We start from the raw sequence: 20,040 nt of genomic DNA on the forward strand, positions 1-20,040 counted from the left end.
GGTACTGAGCTAAAGAAAGCAAGACTTTAATCTCATAAGGCAGGTCAGAGGCATCCAGGTCCACAACACTCAATGTGAATAGTATACAACTGCTCCATATTAAGAAGCAGACTAGAAATACACATCATACTTCACTTAAAAATAATCCTCCTTGGAAAAAATAAGACATAAAATAATAAGGACAGAAAGAACAAGAAAGGAGAGAGCCACAGCGGAAGTTTAAATACTAGAAAGCAAAGAGTCTAACGCCTAAGGATTTGCCTTACTCTCCCACATCTGCCCACTCTCAGTCCCTGAAAAAGCTGAATTTTAGACAGCAGTGTGAAAGCTTAGCAATAAACTAGCTGAATCTGAAAACTCTTTAAAACATAGATCTGAGCCAGGCAGTGGTGGCGCACGCCTTTAATCCCAGCACTCCGGAGGCAGAGGCAGGCGGATTGCTGGGAGTTCAAGGCCAGCCTGGTCTACAAAGTGAGTCCAGGACACCAAGGCTACATGGAGAAACCCTTCCTCGAAAAACAAACAAACAACAACAACAACAACAACAACAACACACACACACACACAAAACCAAAAAACCAAAAAGAAGCAAACAAACAAAAAACCAAAAACACAGATCTGAATCTCGGGTAAGGGGAATGGATGTAGTTAAAAAAGGAACAAATTAATATTCTCGCAAGTTCCTTCAGCTTCAGGCTTTGGTAATTGTATCACATATTGTTGTTCTTGCTTGGCTAGTTTTTATTTATTCATTTTATATTTAATTATTTTATGACTGTTTTGCTTACATATACATCTGTGCACCATGTGTGTGCTGTATGCCCGGGGAAGTCAGAATTGGGAGTTGGATCCCTGAAGCTGGAGTTATGGCAGCAAGTGTTCTTTTTTTTAAGATTATGTATTATTATGTAAACAGTGCGCTGCCTGCATTTACACCTGCATGCAATTACAACTGCATGCCAGAAGAGGGCATCAGATCATATTATACATGGTTATGAGGCACCATGTGGCTTCTGGGAACTGAACTCAGCACCTCTTGGAGAACAGTCAGTGTTCTTAACCTCTGAGCCATCTCTCCAGTCCTGGCTAGGTTTTAATCCTAAGTATGCCAGAGGAGCTTGGCGCAGCCTGTTATTGTTCCTACTTTATTTTTTGTGCAGTGATATATAGAACCACCAAGTAGCCTGATTTTACCGCTGAAGAATAGACTCAGAAGTGTAGAGGTAGCAACAGGTACCTTAAAATCATACAACTCCAAGCAACCTAGTCCACTCTAGTCCCCCTTACGATACTAATCCTGGCCACACGATCCTTTCACTTGAAGAAGGTCCAGTTTTCCCAAGGATCATTAGCATTCTTGCCCACTGAAGCCAAGGAACTCCAAAAACCCTCAGAAAAGCTAGAGTTAGAAAATTCCGTTAATCTCCTTGGAGCTGCCACTCAGCAGTAGAAACAGCATCTGCTTTCTCCTGCTGGGTGTGTGCTTATTATAGACTTCAAAACTACATGATGTGAAGTTTCTAGTCCGGGAGAAGCAGTTGAGGTGCCTACTTAATATATCAAAGCAGACTCGGCCATCAGGTTCTCCCAGCATCCCTCATTCCACATCTGTTACAGGGTCCACCTGGCTGCCATACCCGGCCCTCTACCCTGACCTCTGCAGCCATTGCTGCTGGGCTGCTCTTCCCTATTTAATGCAGCCATTTTGGCTATCCATCCCTTTTGTACCTCTGATCTAATGGCTGTTGCACCTGGTTCCCGTTTATTCCCTTTCCCTTCCCCCCCCCCCCCCTTTTCCCACATGGCTCAGGGTCATGAGCCTTCTGGACTCTCCCAAACGGCTCTGGCTCTGACTATGCTCTTTCACAGAAATCTATACTAAGCCTCCTTCTGCACCATAGCTAGGAGCAGTCGTGTCCTTTCTTTTCCTCCAGCTTTAGGAATCCAGGAGCCTCTTCTGGACTCGGACAGCACTAGTACTCACACATACACACACCAACACACAGATACATAACTTTAAAAAAAAAATCAATCTTTAGAATAAACTAAAAATTATACAGTTGAAGACACACAGGTTATAAATATTACTATAGATGCTACAGACACTGATACCAAAGTCAGAACCCCATCTCCTACGCACCAGGCTGCCCGCCATGGAGGGAGAGGGGGTAGCAAACTTATGTTAAAGAAGTGGAGAAATTCAAATTTTCTGCTCTCCCAGTGAGAGTGTAAAACGGCGCAACTACTATGGAAAGCAATCGGATAGTCCTCCCACAACTAGAAATAGAACTGCCTACCACACAGTCCGTGCAGCAACTCAAACCTCTGAGGATTTACGTAAGGGAACTGAAAGCAAGATCTCGGGGGAATATCTGACACGAGCGTTTGCTACAACATTATTCAGAGTAGTCAAGAGATAGAGGCCACCCAAACGCCCATCAGCGGGTTAACACAATGTGGCACATACAGAGACCAGACGTATGATTTAACATTCGGAAGGAAATTCTGACACATGCTATGTGGGTGACCCTTGAGGACATTATGATGCTAAGTAAAACAAATCGGTCGATTCAAATCCTGTATGGTTTTACTTAAGTATGAGTCAAACTCAGGAACGGAAGGATGGTAAAGGGTGTGGAGAACAATGACGGAGAGCTGTCATGAATATAAAGGTTCAAGATCTGGAAATAGGTTGCACAAAAGTGTGAATATACTTTACTGTACCAGAATGTTCACTTTAAAACATCTAAAACGATGAAGGTTATCTTATATATACTCCGCCCCCTCCGAAGATTTATTTTCTTATTTTGTATACAATGTTGTACCTGCACTTCTGCCTGCCTGCCAAAAGAGGGCACCAGATCTCATTATAGATATCCACCTAAGAGCCACCAGAAGTTACCGGAAATTGAACTCAGGAACTTTGGAAGAAAAGCCAGTGCTCTTAACCTCTGAGCAATCTCTCCAGCACCTCCCCCGCCCCCACCTCCTACCACCAAACACACACACACACACACACACACACACACACACAAATTTTTTTAAAGGTTAAACAGGGAAAAGGGCACAATGAACATCTGAGGATGTTGGCACTATTTATGCTTAATTATATTTTATCTGACAACTTGGCTGGGATAATGGGTACCCAGATAATTTGGTCAAGCATTACTCTGGGTGTTTCTGTGTTAGTGTTTTGCATTGATGTTATTGGACTGAGAGTCAAGCATGTATCCCTTGATAATGTGGAAGGGTCTCTATATGAGTTGAAAACTTTAGTAAAATGGGAAAAGTGACTTTCCCCAGCCAAGAGACTTCCTTTTTTCTTTTTTTCCTCATGACCGGGTTTCTCTGTGTAACAGGCCTAGCTGTCCTGTACTAACTAGCTTTGTAGACCAGGCTGGCCTGGAATTCAGAGATCCACCTACCTCTACCTCCCAAGTGCTGGGAGTAAAGGCATACACAACCATGCCCCTCTTATTATCAAAAATTGTAGTGTTTTTAATGAGTGGCTTTTATAGCCTCGTATGTGTGAATGCTTGGTTTCCAGTTGGAATTGTTTGGGAAAGATTAGTTCTGCAAAACTAAGGGGTTGGAGACACAGCTCTTGCAGAGGACCCAGGTTCTGTTCTCAGCACACACATAGCGCCTCTCAACGGTCGTTAACTCCAGTTCCAGAGGACCTGATGCTCTTATCCTCACCAGGCATCCGTGCAGTGCACTTACATGTAGGCAAAACACTACACACACATGTTTTTTGTTTGTTTCCAAAATTCGAAAGGACCCCAATTTGAAAAAAACCTTCAAGTTCTCAATTTCACTTCTTGGTTTTGCAATGTAATCCAGGCTGGGCTTCAACTGACAGAAACCCTTCTGCCTTAGCCTGAACATGACACAGTCCAGACGAGCTGTGCCCTTGCACACCCGCCTGGCAGCACAACCGACGTGGGAAAATGTGACAAGACATGGCGTGGTCCAAATCAGCTGGTACAAAAAGATAATGTAAAGCCCATGGATGTCCACTTCAGCTTCCCCTCCACCACACAGCATACTAAATACTAGACATTATAAGTATGTAACTTCAAAACGAAGAGCGCAAGTGGCTAACAGCCACCACACATACTTTATTTTCTTGAGACGAGGTCTCAGTATGTAGCCCTGGCTTGCCTGATACTTGCTATTTAGACCAGGGTGGCCTTGAAGGCAGAGGTCTACCTCTTTCTGATGGGATTAATGACATATTCCACCACACCCAGCCGTCCTTACATTTAAAAAGAAGCAAATAGAAAATAAACCAAAGTGTTACATGCCAGCAAGTATTTATTATTATTCATAAGTGGTCAAAAGACTTACAAGGCTCATTATTATAACCACATGTATGAAATATCACTTAGTGACAGAGTGAAAGAGACAGATATATGTATTTGTATTAAAAAAATACACACAGGCACACACTCTCAAGTTTTGCCACATGGAGCTATGAAGGAGGCATCAGGCTATACAAGTTCTGATATACATAACACATTAAAGAATCAAGCATAAAAACCACACTTAAGTTGCAAAAATAAAGTTTCCTTTTCTTCAAGCATTTGATCTGGGCTCAAGCAAAGCAAATAATGAACACCGATGATTTCCATATGATTCTACACACAGTGAAACTGTCAATACACAAAAGTCAACAAACAAAAGCCACAAAAGAGCACGTTATAGGAAGGAACCATTCATTTCATCCAAAGTCTAACAGTCTGTTTCAGCCCAGCTCTTGGACATTAAAAATCATAATTTACATTACTTGAACAGCAAGGTAAGCCAGAACAAGAGAGTCAGCAGAAAATCATGACTGCAAACAAGGCGTTGCTGCCCTCAGTCAGTCAACATCCCCTAGTGCAGCAGCAGCATCTACCTGAAGGCTCCTGAGTCACATTAAGGAGTACTCATACAAAACTATTTCCTTTATTCTTGAAAAAGTGCCACAGACTATACTTTTCATTTAAAAAAATATACAACACATGAACTAATGAAAGACGGTCTGTCTCCATCTCTTGTCAATAAGGAAAGGCCAGAGTGACTCCTTGATTCCAATTCGAAATGGCGTCCGCTGGCCAATGCCCAAGGTCTCCAATTTGGAGCAGTCGAGCTGAGCATTTTTGGGGCGTTGTGCTCCTATGACAGGGCTGTCAGTAATCTTTAAAGAAAAACAAAACAACTCATGAGTAAAGAAAGTAGCATCCTGAGGCTTGACAACTTTATTTAAACTTTCTCTTAGTGCAAAAAACCCAACCAAACAAACAAAAAAACTCTATCTCATCAGAGCTACAAAAGGCAAGCATGCTGCTACCAAGACAATACCAAAAAGAAGAAGAAGAAAAAAAAGAGGGCTGGAAAGATGGCCCCGAGGTTAAGAGCACCATCTCCTCTTCCAAAGGTCCTGAGCTCAATTCCCAGCAACCACATAGTGGCTCACAACCATTTACAATGAGATCTGGTGCCCTCTTCAGGCATGCAGGCACACATGTGGGCCAGAATACTGTATAAATAATAAATGAAATAAAAATCTTTAAAAAAAAAAAACAAAAACAAAAACAAAGAAAAAAAAAGAAGAAGAAGAAGAATGGTGGTGGTGTGTGTGTCCCCATGTGCACACTCACAGGCGAGAATATGGATGGGCTGAGGCTGTCAGGCTTTGCACAGGTTACCTCCTCCAGCTAGCTCACCAGCCCCACCTGTACCTCTCTATAAGCTTCACCAGTACTCTGACTTCTCTAGGGATAACTTACAGCCAAATACTGTCAAGATTCAAACCAAGTTCACTCTGATCCAAAACAGAAGTGTTGTCAACAATACACAACAGCTTTAAGAAGTCAGAAGAGAGGTGTCCAGACTTACAGGTCGCAAGTGGCTGCTGGGAAGGTTGAAGGCGTCTGCAATTGCACACGCCATTTCGTACTTGGTCATCTGCTCATTGCCAGACCAGTGAAAGGTCCCCTTAATGGATGGATCCTACCAACAAAGGAAAAAAAAATTTTTTTCCCAAATTTCTGGTCCCAAATGGCTAAGATTTGACAAGAAAGTTAATTTTAAAGATCCAAAAATCAAAATGCAAACCTACCTTTTCTTGAATACCTAAAAACAAATGTCTACAAATATTCCAATACTAGAAGTAATCCATAGAAATAAGACCTTTTTTTGAAAGAAGAATACAAATGGCTCCAATTTATAGTGACTAACTTTAACAAACATTTTAAATTATTCTAAGCTAAAATGAAAGCTTAACATAGTTTTAAGACAGGATCTTCCACAGCCAAGGCTGTCTGTCCCTTAAGGGAAAAGGTGGCTGACACTCATCTCCAGCTTGTCTTTCTCCTCCCCACCTCTGTCACTAACTCAGGGCTTATAGGCTGAGCAGCTCAGTAACACGCACCAGTAACCCTAGCAGTTGTCAAGGCCACTCTGGGCAACAAAGTGAGGCCCTGTCTCAAGAAACCAGAAACAATGAACTAATTAAATATAAATACTATTTTTGTTTGTTTGTTGTGTGTGTTTTTTTGAGACAGAGTTTCTCTGTGCAACAAAGCCCTAGCTGTCCTGGACTCCCTTCGTAGACCAGGGTAGCCTTGAACTCAGAGATCTGTCAGCCTCTGCTGGGATTAAAGGCTTGCATCACCACACCTGGCTAGCTAAAAACTACCCCCCCACCCCTAGCCCATACAGGGTTTCTCTGTGTAGCAGCACCAGCTGTGCTAGACTCACTCTGTAGACCAGGCTGGCCTGGAACTCACTCTACCTGTCTCTGCCTCCCAAGTGCTGGGATTAAAGGCACGTGCCACCACTGCCCAGCCATTCCTAATCAATTTTTAAAAATGAACCCTAGAATGGTACGTGGTTAATCAGACGGGCCTTGAATCTCAGCAGTAGGGAGGTAATGGTAGGATCTCTGTGTTTGAATTTATTTCTTGCATACTACAGACTTTGATGAATATAGCCTCTACTCTGTATAAACTGCTTTTGTTTGGTTTCCTACTTTTAAAACACATTTAATTTTCAGTCTGTGATAACCTGTGCACACACATGGAAGTTCAAGCATGGAAAAGAAAAGCACAACTTTCACTAAGACAGAAGTCAGGACTATCCTCGCAGGACTCACCAGCATCCTCTTCTCTGCCAGCTGCCGGCACACACTGGCTACGTCGTTCACGTGTGTGGGGAACCTCTGCTGCCAGTGGTCCATGTTGGCTGACTTGTTGCTGAACTGCACTTTGTCGAACATAACCGTCACAGCACTTTCCTCCAGCTTCTCCACTTCCCCATAGAGAACGGGAATTCTCAGGACAGCAGCTCCTAGGGACAATACATGTAGCTATTTTATGGCTGGCTCTTTCCCAGCTTTGGGCATAAAGACAGATTGTGTGGATTTAAACAATGGGAAAGTAGAACCTTGGCTTTTAATAAAAATATACCAGGATGGGTTGTGACTCATAATGGAATGAACTTAAAGGTAATCATGAATATTTTAAGTGTCTATTATCACATACAGAATTTTTTAAATCTAATTTGTCATTATGCCCATTAAAAATAGATCTATCTAGACAACCAAACGAAATCAGCACTGCTGACTGAAGGTCAAACAAGGACCATAGCATTGAAGACAATTCAGGACCAGCTGGGAAGCCATCTGCACATGCATGCGACAGCAAGAGTACCACAGTGTAAGGCTTCCTGCTGACTGTGGTAACCATGCTGTGGTTATGGAAACAACACCACTGTCCCTAGAAGATATACAACCAAGTGTCTGGAGACTCTACTAATCATCAGCGGATGTGTCCAAGCACACACACACAAAAGTGCCAAACCGTATCAACTGAGGGCTAGGGTGGAGCGCTCTGCTTTTACAACCCTGGACAAAGAAATGTTCAGTACTGCATTTTATGCTGGTTCCTGGTGAAGGCCTGACAGTCTTTGGATTATTATCACTTTAACAAGTAGACATGTATTTTCTTTTGTAATTACTAGACAAGTAAACACAGGTCTTGCAGTGATGTGAATGTTATACCCACTCCAAAAATATATATTGAATTCTATATTCCTAGTCCAACAGAGAGAGAGGGAGAGAGAGAGAGAGAGAGAGAGAGAGAGAGAGAATGTGTGTGTGTGTGTGTGTGTGTGTGTGTGTGTGTGTGTGTGTGTGTGTGTGTGTGTGTGTGTGTGTGTGTGTGTGTGTGTGTTTGGGCTGGGGAGGGCTTTGGGGCAATGTTTAGGTCAAGAAGACACCACTATGACAGAGTTTCATGGGCAGCTGCCGGTTTGGCTCTTTGAGCCCAAGCTAAAAGGAGGCCTTTACCGTGTGCTGGCTCTTGGATGTTAGGATTTCCAAGCCTCCAGAATGGTTGAGAAGTAAACTCCAGTTGTTTATAAGGATCCACTCTGTGCACTGTTACAGCAATGTGAAGCAGAGGTAAGGGAGAGGATGGCGCTAGGGAGACTTAGGCATGACTGATGGCTAGTTAACAATGTACTTTGGCAGTGCTGCAACTGTAACCTCGGGCCTCACACACGCCCTTCGAGCACTCTACCACTGAGTCAGAATAATGTATAACATTAAAAAAAAAAAAAAAAAAAAAAAACAAAGTTAAAAATAAACAAGTTAAATGTCTGCAATGAGGGCACCACAAGCTGGTGCCTGGTTTTCAGGGGGACCCTACACCCTAATCCATCAGTTCCCATAGGGATCATTACATTGAACATGGTGCTACCACAGACAGAAGTTAAGCTGAGCATGGTGCTCCCACAGACAGGAAGAAGCCATGGCAGAACTGGCACCACATATAATGACATGCAAAGATGTGGGAAGAAAGTCAGATTATGAACCAAAATGAAATTACTTGAAAAAATTATACAAAAATACCTCTCTTAAAGAACCTACATTTCATGCGTATCTTCCTGAGGAATCAACACATGGGAGAGATTTCATGCTCCCAGTTTTAAATTTATTTTTTACTTATTTTCAAATAAATTATTTTTATGTATATACAGATGTATACATAAACACACATGGGAAAAAGGAAAAGATCACAAAATAGAATACCTCAAAACATTTATTACATTTATTTATGGTCATGTGGGGGAGGGGGACATGTGTGACGGTCAGAGGACAACTTGTGAGAAGTTCTTTAAATATACCATGTAGGTCTCATTCAAGTCCTCAGCTTGGTGGTAGGCACCTCTACCTACTGAGTTACCTCACTAACCCGTATTCTCTAATTTTTAGGACCCCATATTGCCTGTTTCCCCTTTTCTTTCTTTAATTAGAGAATAATTAATGCGAGGATAGGACCTAACTTTATAGCTCAGGCTAGCCTAAAATTCACAATCCTCTTAACCCCAGCTTTCAAGTACTTGGAGTTCAGGTAGGTAACACTGCCCCCGCAACCTCCACCCCAATTCTGGATATTTTTATAAATATACTTTTTAAATACAAAAAAACCAATCTCCTCATGAGCAACAAAACACAGTCTTCAAAAACAATCATGAGTCACAAATGCTGGACCTTACCTAAATTGTTCTCCAGGACCGCCTTTTCTCCATCTAATTTGGTTTTGCCATACAGATTCAGGGGACTCGGTATATCTTCTTCTGTGTAAGGGGGATTGGTGCCATCAAACACATAATCTGAGCTAATATAGATGAGAAATGCTCCAATTGCAGCTACAAAAAGAAAAGGTAAATCCACCGCATTACTTTTGGATAGGATTTAGAATGTCCTATGTAGTTTTGTTTAGGTTTGTTTTTCCTGAGGTAAACAAAAATACTCATAAGACAGCTACAAAATTTCCAAGTTAAAAAACCCAGGGAAAGAGCTCGAGAGATGGCTCAGAGGGTAGGAGCGCTGGCTGCTCTTCCAACGGTCCTGAGTTCAATTCCCAGCAACCGCATGGTGGCTGCCATCTATAAGGAGATCTGGTGCCCTCTTCCGGTGTTCATGCAGGCAGAACACTGTGTGTATATGATAAACAGGGAAAGAGACTGGGAGGATGGCTCGGCAGCTAAAAGCACTGGCTACTCTTCCAGGCGACCTGGGCTTGGTGCCTAGCATGCACACGAATGCTCACAACCACCTGTAATTTCAGTTTCAAGGAATTGGAAGTTCCCTTCTGACCTCCAAGGATACCAGGCACATATACAGTGCACAGACACACATGCAGGGAAAACACTCATAGACATAAAATAAATATGTTAAAAACCACCACCACCCAGGGATAATGTAGCATTACCTGCCTCCTTTGCTAAGTTCCCAGAGGCACCCACATTCAGCTGGGAAGCAGCATCTGGCTGGCTCTCAACAACATCTGGTCTTCTCTCTGCAGCACAATGCACTATGACATGAGGCTGAAAGTCAAATACTGAGTTTTAATTCAAAATGGAAAGCAACAGGGAACCATGGCTTCCTCAGAGCAACTTTAGGGCAAGAAATGGTTTTTTAAATCAACATTCCTTCATTTAAGAAGAAGTCACTTTAATAATTTTTTCTTGGTTTGGTTTTTCCTTTTCCTTTTGTACACAGTGTTCTGCCTGCATGACAGAAGAGGGCACCAGATCCCATTATAGATGGTTATGAGCTATTCTGTGGTTGCTGAGAATTGAACTCATTACTTTTGGAAGAGCAGCCAGTGCTCTTAACCTCTGAGCCATTTCTCCAGCCCAATTGTCTTGGTTTTTCAAGACAGAGTTTTTGTGTATAGCCCTAGTTGTCCTGAACTTGAACTCAGAGATCTGCCTGCCTCTGCTTGTTGAGTGCTGGACTACCTTCAGGCTCATTTAACTTAATACAGCTTTGTCATAATTCCTAAAAAAAAAAAAAAAAGAAAGAATGAATGAATGAATGAAAAGAAAAGGAAAAGAAACACATACACACACGCTAGGCAGGTATGTAACTCCTGAGCTACAACTTAGACAAAAATACAAAAAAACAAAACAAAACACAAAAACAAAAACAAACAAAAAACTATTAGTAACTGTATTTATAATCAAAGTAATACTGCTATCCCAAGGTGGCAGAAGAGTCAGCATGACTATTATGTCTGTTTGCTCCTAAGACCCCAGGCCCCACACTAAGTGCTCTGCCATTATGCTACACCCCAGCCCTAACATTTAATAAACTCAGGACAAAGACAAGTAGTACCAGTTCCAAGTTCAATTTATAAGGTCAAGTCGTTTCACCGCTCATTTAGCAAGAATCTGCTATCTAAAGAAACCACATGTTCATCTGACCATAAATGCAGTAAACCACCCACCATGGACCAAAAGCAACTTTGGGAAGAAAAGGTTTATTTCACTTACACACCGAAGTCCATCATTGAAGAAAGTCAAGGCAGGAACTGGTACCAAGGCAATGGATGAACTGTCATGGGCTTGCTCCCCATGGCATATTTAGCCTGCTTTCACATGAAACTCAAGCCCACCCTACATCAGTCATATTAATTAAAAAAAAAAAAAAAAGAAAAGAAAAGAAAAAAAAAAAAAAAGAGAGGCGGGGGGAAGAAAAATGTTCCACGGACCACTGTGTTAGAGGAATTTCCCAATTGAGATTCCCTCCTTGCAGATGACTCTAGCTCCTGTGAAGGTGACAGCTAACCAGGACACACCAGGAACAAGGTCTTTACATGTAAAGAGCCTAACACATCAAAACAGAAGGATGCAGGATCTCTTCTACAGAGAGAAGGCTTTTTTTTAATGCAAGAGGAACAGAGAAAGAGCTAATAAACTGGTGTTAAAAGTTGGAGGGTTGGAGGCTAGAACTCACATGATGGCCAACAACTGTTTATAACTCCAGTTTCAGGAGCTGCAGAGATGGCTCAGCGGCTAAGGCTGCTCCTCCAGAGGACCTTGGTTGGATTTCCAGCACCCACATGGCAGCTCACAACTCTCTGTAACTCCACCTCCCAGGCATCTGACACCCTTTCTGGCCTCTGCAGGCCCTACATGCATGTGTTGCACAGATATACATATAGGCAGGCAAATGCCCATACACAAAAATAAATAAAAATAAACCAGAGAGACGAGGGGTGGGGGTGGGGGCAGAGAATATGCCCCACAGCCAATTTTCTCAACAGTTGCTCTAGGAGGCATAGTTTTAAGAATTGTTTTCAAAGTTGAATGTGTAACATCTGGATGGTTCAAATACAATGTCCTGGCCAATCACAGACTTAATGCATTACACTCTTTGGACATGCGGCCTGAAATCAGGTTTCCCCAGTGTTTCTAGTGCTCATGCTCCTGGGTGCAGTTTTAAAAGAGCCAAAGCTAAAATTTGATGACAAGGAAAGCAAAATCTCCATTTTTCTCCAACATTTCTTGGATCATGGCAAACAGGTTACTGAAATTCCTCTGATCATACTTTTTCAGTATTAAAGTAGCAATATTTTTTTTTTTTTCAGTCCCAGATAACACCCAAACATTTGATGGCGAGTATGACCAGGAAAGCACTACATAAACACAAGCTGTGCCAAACTACCGGGCTGGGGGCCCAGGTTGGAACACATACCCAGCACCATTGCAAAAGAAATACACTCCGCATTGCTGGTGCTCAGTAGGCTACAGCTGTCCAGCACAACTTCGGGACAGCAAGCACACTTTCCGTATAATCCGGACAACTAATAGAACATTCACACAGTTCCAAACATACAAACCCATACCTGAAAATCATGAATGAGGTGATGAACTGCTTCAGCATCCAACAGGTTCACTTGCTCAAATTTTGGTCTTGCTCTTCGAAAGCCACTGCCAACGGCATGCCAGTTACTCTGCTGAAATTCTTTGTAAACTGCTCTGCCAAGAAGGCCGGTGGCACCTGTAACTAGGACCCGACGACTGGGGATGTTTACCTCCTCCTGGAAGTAGAAACAGGGAAAGCCACAATTTGAAAACAATTCTCCTAAAGAAATGAGAGCTGCCAATACTGTGTACCAAATACTAAGTTTTTTTAAATTAATGTCATATAAGTTTTAAATTAATGTCATATACCTAAAAGTCAGTTTTAACGCTAGATTAATCAGTCAAACTACACCAACAAACTGCATGACTTAATGAGTTTGTTTTTAATTATTTTATTTTACACGTCTGAGTATTTTGCCTGCATGCATGTGTGTGCACTACCTCCGTTGCCCAGGGAGATCAGAAGAGAGTATAAAATTTCTCAGAACTGGAGTTACAGGTAGTGAGCCAGCAAGTAGGTGCTGGGACCTGAGCCCGGGTCCTCTGCAAATCAACAAAGTACTCTTAACCATAGAGCCATCGTTCCAGCCCCCGCTTAGGAAGTTTTAATACTCAGTCTCATTGGGGCTAGAGAGATTCTTTCATGGTTAAGAACACAAATTCCTTTTGCAGAAGATGGGCATTGTGTGGCTTACAACTACCTCTAACTCAGACTCCAGATCTGATGCCTTCTTCTGGCCTGAGGGTCCTGCATTTACATGTACACACCCACAGCTACATATAAACACAATTTTAAAAAATAGCGGGCAGAAGAAATGGCTTAATGGTTAGGAACACCGGATGCTCTTCCAGAGGACCTGGGTTTGACTCCTAGCACACACATGGCAACTAACAACTGTCCATAACTCCTGTTTCAGAGGATTTAATATCCTCGTCTCGCCTCTGTGGGCACCAGGCATGTATGTGGTACACAGACACACAGGTGAAACATTCGTGTATATTTTTAAAAGTTTACTTTAATATATATATTTTGTTTTTGCAAGACAGAGTTCTCTGTGTAGCCTTAGCTGTCCTGGACTCCTTTTGTAGACCAGGCTTGCCTCAAATTCACAGCGACCCCCACCCCCGCCTCTGCCACCCGAGTGCTGGGCTTAAAGGCGGCACCACCATCGCCTGGCAAAAATAAAATTTTCATAATCAAGAAAAGATGGCCAAGATAAAATCACAACTAACTTTCGCATTTGATTTAGATTTCATTTTAATGACGGAAGTTATTTTTGCTTTTATGATGACTACATCACCCTGATGAGTAGCCGAGTAGCCAACAGGAGTCTCACATCTTCAAACACACCATGAAAATGCACAAGGCTCAGATGTGATGTCACAAATTGATGGGTCTGAAAATCTGTCAACATTTCAAAGGAGTTTATTTGGAATAAAGTCAATTTAGTCCTTAGAACACAAACATTCTAAATTTGAACAAACTAATATGTCTGCCTGTCAGCACTAAATTTACTTACACAGGATACTTATGACTAATAAGATACAGATAGCATAAAATCTGTGTTGCTATTAAAAATGTGATTTTTTTAAAAAGTTACTGCTTAATGAGTAATTAGATGTCTGTATATGTAAGATAAAGTTTAGAAAAATCCTTTCCTGCCAAATTCTCAAGTAAAGCCAACTTTTCCTTTTTTAAATAGAACGTTTTCAGCTAGGAGGGTGTCACACACCTGTAAAGCCAGCATGAACTCCGTGGCTGGAACTCTCATTAAATTTTATCACGAGGTGCTATTTCTGTTAGTCACCTGGTTCTGAGCTGGCAAACAAAGCCATGCAATGACCAAAGGCGTTTTTGAACTCTGAATTCAAGTAAATGATTTAGTAGACACACATACTTAAGAACAGCAAGATCAAGTGCTTCTAGCAGATTCCAAAGCTGAAATCAAAAGGGGTGTACGTATGGAGGGGAGAGCTGTTTACAAAAAACTGTTAAGGATTTTAATTCAACCAACTTCAAAACATGTTTTTAAAAATTAAAGAAATTTCATGTGGCATCTGTGACGTCACTTGGCTCTAAGCCAGGCAATTTATGAAAATGAAAACCTGAGCCAGCAAAGTAGTTTCTTTGAACTTTGGCAAGAAAATAACTCTCCAGCCCTGGAGAGAGGGCTGCTCCCCCAAAGGTCCTGAGTTCAATTCCCAGAAACCACAAGATGGTTCACAACCATCTATAATGAGATCTGCTGCTCTCTTCTATCGTGCAGGCATACATGCAGGCAAAAACTAAATACATAGTAAATAAATCCTTTTAAAAAAGAAAGAGAGTAACTGTCCAAAGGTGTAAGTGTAAAGCAGGTGTGCTGACAGCCTCTGTAATCCCTGCACTCAGGGGACAGAAGCAGGAGGATGTCAGCACACTAAGCAAAACCCAGTCTACACAGAGAATTCCAGGCCACACAGGCCCATAAAGCAAGACCATAAAACATAAAAACCATACTTGTATACACACGTAAATCTGAAATGAAAGGGGTCAAAACATACTAAGTCCTGTATAGACTCAGAAAACCCTGTGCATGTGATAAATACCATGAAGGTGCCTGGGAAGATACTATAAAAGAAAACTATGGCGAGGTGGCTCAGAGGTTATGAGCAGTCGCTACTTTTCTGGAGTGCCCTGGTTTGAATCCTAACACGAACATGGCAGCTCACAATCATCTGTAATGCCAGTTCCTGGGGAGACATCACTCTCTTTGGATCTCCAGGAGTATTGCATACATGTGGGAAACAAATATGTACATATACAGGCAAAACAACCATACATGTGAAAGTTTTAAATAAAAGTATGTTGCTCTCGCAGATGATCAGAACTGAGTTGTCAGCATCCACACTAGGCAGCTCCCAGCTCCCTGTAAGGCCAGCTCTAATGGGATTGATGCCCTCTTTTGGCCTCAGTGGGTACTGGACACAAGGCACACAACTAGACACCTAGCATGCACACAAATTTTTTTCTTAAAGAAACTGGAAAGTTCACAGGTGTAGTGTGTTCCCAAAATTCCAGTGCTAGCACTGGTCATCTGATGCAGGAGGATCCTGAGTTTAAGACCAGCCCTGGGTATAGAGAAATGTCTCAAAAAAAAAAGAAGAGGAAGAAGAAGAAGAAGAAGAAGAAGGAGAAGGAGAAGGAGAAGGAGAAGGAGAAGGAGAAGAAGAAGGAGAAGAAGGAGAAGAGAAAAGTTTTCCACACATTTTCTACCTCTGTAATATCCTTGTAATATCCTCAGAACCTTTGGACTGAACCAGGCACAGTGGTACATACCTGTAATCCCAGCACTCCAGAGGCAGAGGGAGAGGCAGGAGGATCTCTGTGAGTCCAGGCCAACCAAGGCTACACTGAAAAATCCTGTTTTGAAAACCAGGAGGAAAAAAAAAAAAAAAAGAAAGAAAGAAGATATCCAGACTGCTTAAGTAGGAATTGGATTCAGATGGGAACAGGGTGACTGACTCCCAGCCTCCCTTGTACTCACAGGCAGTATTCATAACAGGAACCGGTAGGGGCTGCCCCTCGAACATTCTCAGCAAGCAGCAGGAGTCAGTTTTACCTGCACAGGTTGAGAGAGCAGCAAGTGCAAGCAAATCATAGCTCTCTGTACTGTTTGTTGCAGTTTTGCTTTTTTGAAACATGGTTTCACTATACAGCCTTGGCTTGCCTGGAAATCATCCTGCCTCAGCTTTGCAGTGTGCACAAGCTTTTGGGGCTGGCTAGATAGCTCAGAGGTTAAGAGCACGGTCCGTTCTTCCAAACGTCATGACTTCAGTTCCCAGCAACCATATGGTGGCTCACAACCATCTATAATGAGATCTGATACCCTCTTCTAATGAGCAGGCACACATGCGAGCAGAATACTGTATAAATAATAAATAAATCTTTTTTTAAAATTACTGGGTGTGGTGACACCAGTAATCCCAGTCCACTGGAGGCGGAGGCAGGCAAATATGCAGATTTGAGGCCAGACCCTGTTTAAAAAACAAACAAACAAACAACAACAACAACAAAAAATCTTAAAAAGCCATCCCGAAGCCAGGCATGGTGGTACATGCCTTTAATCCCATCACTGGGGGAAGCAGAGGCAGGCAGATCTCTGAGTTTGAGGCCATTCTGGTCTATAAATCGACAGTGAGGACAGCCAACCCTACAGAGAAACCCTATCTCAAAGAACCAAAAGAGAAAATAAATTAAAAATATATATATACCCACCACGCCCAACTTCCTGAGTGCTGAGATTATTGGCACATGAGTTAGTACACCTGGTATGCTTTACCACTTTCCACTTTTCTTTTACTGAACTGTGGAAACATTAGGCTTACATGCATACATGCATCTGTGCATGCACAAACAGTTGGCACATGTTGTCAGCACTGTGGAGCTGCAAATAAATCTGAACTTTATGTAAGGTCCAGTCATTTGGAGATCATATTGAATGTACATAACCCAAACATAATCATTTTGCATTAATATCTGGACATGGTGGCCCATGCCTTTTAATCCCAGCACTCTGGGAGGCAGAAGCAGAGGGATCTCTGTTGAGTCCAAGGCCAGCCTGGTCTACACAGTGAGTTCCAGGACAGTAAGGGCTGCATAAAGAATCTGTTCTAGTTAGGATTACTATAGCCGTGATTAAATACCACCACCACCTGCCTTTAATCCCAGCACTGGGGAGGCAGAGGCAAGTGGATCACTGCGAGTTTGAGGCCAGCCTGGTGAGTCCAGGACAGCCAAGGCTACACAGAGGAAACTCCGTCTCCAAAAACAAAAAACCACCATGACCAAAGCAAAGTTAGGAGTTAAGAGTTTATTTAGTTTACATTTCCACACCATTGTTCATCACTCACTGAAAGAAGTCAAGGCAGGAACCTGCAGGCAGGAGCTGACATGGGGCACGGAGAAGTGCTGCCTACAAGCTAGCTCAGCAGCTCGATTTTCTTAAACAACTCAGGATCAACAACCCGGATGGTCCCATCCACAATCCACAATTAAGAAAATGCTAACGAGGTGGTGGTGGTGTTCGCCTTTAATCTCAGCACTCAGAGAGGTAGAGACAAGTGGATTTGAGCTTGGGGCCAGCCTGGTCTACAAAGGCTACACAGAGAAACCCTGAAGGGGGGGGGCGCATAAAAAAAGAAACAAGGAAAGAAAATGCCCAACAGGCTTAGCCGAAGTCCAATCTTACGGAGACATTTTCTCAATTGAGATTCCCTCCCCTTCAGCGACTCTAGCTTGTACAAACCCACATAAAATTAGCAAGCACATATCCTGCCTAAACAACAACAATTGGTCGTCTCCTATATTCTCTATATTTTCAGGACGCATTGGTTTGGGAACTAAGACTTATCAACTGTGCCGTATACATTCTGTAGATCCCTAAGTGCTAAGAGGCTTGAAACAGGCACGGCGGACCGTATTTAGGAACAGGCAGAAGTAAGTTTACCAGATAGGCATCTTCCAAATTTCAGCAGGCTCCCACCATACAAAATACAGTGGCTAAAAACACTTGGGGCCAAGGAATTCCTGCGCGACTCTTACAGAATAAACGCGAGACAAACGCCTGACCCTCTCTAAGCCTGTTTTCCCACCCGTGAGACTGAGCGTTAACAGCGTCCCATAGCTGGAAATACTGACATCTGTAAAGTGCCTGAAGTAATGTGCCCTGTGAAAACTATGAATTCACCAAATTGACACCTCCGACATCATCGTTAGTGAAAAGCCACCCTACCCTCCCTCCCCCCTTAAAGATCCAGAAACACAAAGAAAAATGAATAGAGAACTCAAATGGAAACAAGCCCCCAGGGGCGGCGGGAGCCTCCACCCCACAGCTTCCTAGCTGCAGCGCCATCAGCGCAGCCCTTGCTGGCAGCGAGGTAAACAAACTCCGAGGCGCCATCCGGGGCTCCACACCCCGTAGCTCACCTCCACCAGCCGGCAGCTGCCGGGGACGAAGTGGATGGAGAGTTCCTTCTCCCGGCCCACCATGCCCGCCGTCTTGGCGCCGCCGCAGTTGCGGACTGCAGCCTCCTCCAGCACAGCTCAGCCGGGGGCCGCAGCTCCCGCGCCCTTGGCCCTCCTCCCCCCCCTAAGGCCAAGGCGGACTCCGCAGGCGCTTCCGGCTTCCGCTGCCATGGTCGTGCCTGCTGATTGGCCGTCTCCAGCCACGCATTCAAAAAGAGGCGGGACCTCAAGGGACGCTCTCAGCCCACGTGCCAGTTCTTAAAGAGATAGAGCAAACGCAGACACTGCTGCCAAGCAATAAATGCAGGCTTCCTTGGGTTTTTTAATCTCTTCTTTTGCTTCTTCTTAGTGAAGGAGTAAAGGAATCGCAGACTGAGAAATGCCTAAGAATCGACTGCGCCTGTATTATACAAAGCAGACTAAAACAGTAGAGGCAAGAGCTAAGGGTGGTCCCATAAGTACAGAGCCAAGATTCGTATGGGTTGTTTTTAAGCAGTCTCAAGTTCAGGCTGGCCTTGTACTCAGAGAAAGTTCTTGAACTTGTGATCCTCCACGGCAGGGATAACAGGAGTGGGCAACCAACTTAGGCAAGGTGTGGTTGGCAGTTTGTTTGTTAAAGCAAAGAAAAAGAATAAAAATAGGGTTCTTGTCCTCTTGAGTCATTAACACCTCTGAAACCTTCCCCTCCACCCCCTGGAATGTTAAACAAAATGCTCTGAAATTAAAAAAAAAAAAAAAAGCTTAAAAATAAAAAGGTGTGGGAGAGACTATTATCTGGGTACTTTCTAAAAGGCAGATTCTTCGTTTGTTTGTTTTCAGAGTTGCAGAACGAGCAGCTCAACTGTGATAACAAGTCAAATCTACTTTTAAGTGGATTTAACAGGCGTCCTCACTGCCCGTTGGAAGCGCCACTTAGGTAAATGCCTCCAGAGGCTGCTAGAGCCAAGCCTTGTAGGAGCCGCAAACACTTCAAATGATGGAGCCAAGGAAAGCGGAAGGGCGTACTGCCGGGCACTCTTCCAAACCTGTGTGGCTGTTTAGAAGTTAATCAGAAACGACAGCCCCTAGGGTCTGACTCAGCCCTCAACTGAATTAGCTGCAGGTTACAGCAACAAGCAAGCTTGCAAAAGTTACTGAAGGGAAAAAAAAAAAAAAAAGAGCCCGCACACACGACAGGACTCGCCCACTCCCTACCCAACAGTCTGTTCTCGTCCAGACACCCACAATAAGGGATTTCAAAAACCGCCCCAAAACGTGACCGCTGCCTGGGTTTCCCCCAGAGGCCTCGTTTTCAGAATCCTCCCGGTTTATTCTTAAACTGAAGATTA

General features: G+C 43.2%; 1 protein-coding gene across 3 annotated transcripts; it reads right to left on the minus strand.

Moving 5' to 3' along the window:
- Nucleotides 1-4,925: 4,925 nt before the first annotated feature.
- Mat2b (methionine adenosyltransferase 2B) lies at nt 4,926-18,840 on the minus strand. 3 transcript variants are annotated; one of them, XM_051168416.1, is made up of 7 exons: nt 18,674-18,840; nt 12,687-12,881; nt 10,266-10,380; nt 9,547-9,627; nt 7,142-7,335; nt 5,884-5,997; nt 4,926-5,182 (listed from the first exon to the last, which is right to left on the minus strand). In XM_051168416.1, the coding sequence occupies exons 1-7, from the start codon at nt 18,734-18,736 to the stop codon at nt 5,012-5,014; spliced, it is 933 nt and encodes a 310-aa protein (XP_051024373.1). In that variant the 5' UTR covers nt 18,737-18,840; the 3' UTR covers nt 4,926-5,011. The 3 variants fall into 3 exon arrangements, with proteins under 3 accessions (XP_051024373.1, XP_051024372.1, XP_051024374.1); XM_051168415.1 differs by having other exon boundaries at nt 9,547-9,699; XM_051168417.1 differs by lacking the exon at nt 9,547-9,627.
- Nucleotides 18,841-20,040: the final 1,200 nt, after the last annotated feature.

The sequence above is a fragment of the Acomys russatus genome, chromosome 25 (genome assembly GCF_903995435.1).
Source record: "Acomys russatus chromosome 25, mAcoRus1.1, whole genome shotgun sequence".
NCBI lineage: Eukaryota > Metazoa > Chordata > Mammalia > Rodentia > Muridae > Acomys > Acomys russatus.

Bases quoted from the DNA above. Each gene is read 5' to 3' on its own strand.
- Mat2b (XM_051168415.1), bottom strand. From the start codon at position 18,736: ATGGTGGGCCGGGAGAAGGAACTCTCCATCCACTTCGTCCCCGGCAGC. The intron at 12,882-18,673 runs GTGAGCTACGGG...TTCTACTTCCAG, and splicing joins GCAGCTGCCGGCTGGTGGAG to GAGGAGGTAAACATCCCCAG. The intron at 9,700-10,265 runs GTAATGCTACAT...TTCTTTTTGTAG, and splicing joins GAACTTAGCAAAGGAGGCAG to CTGCAATTGGAGCATTTCTC.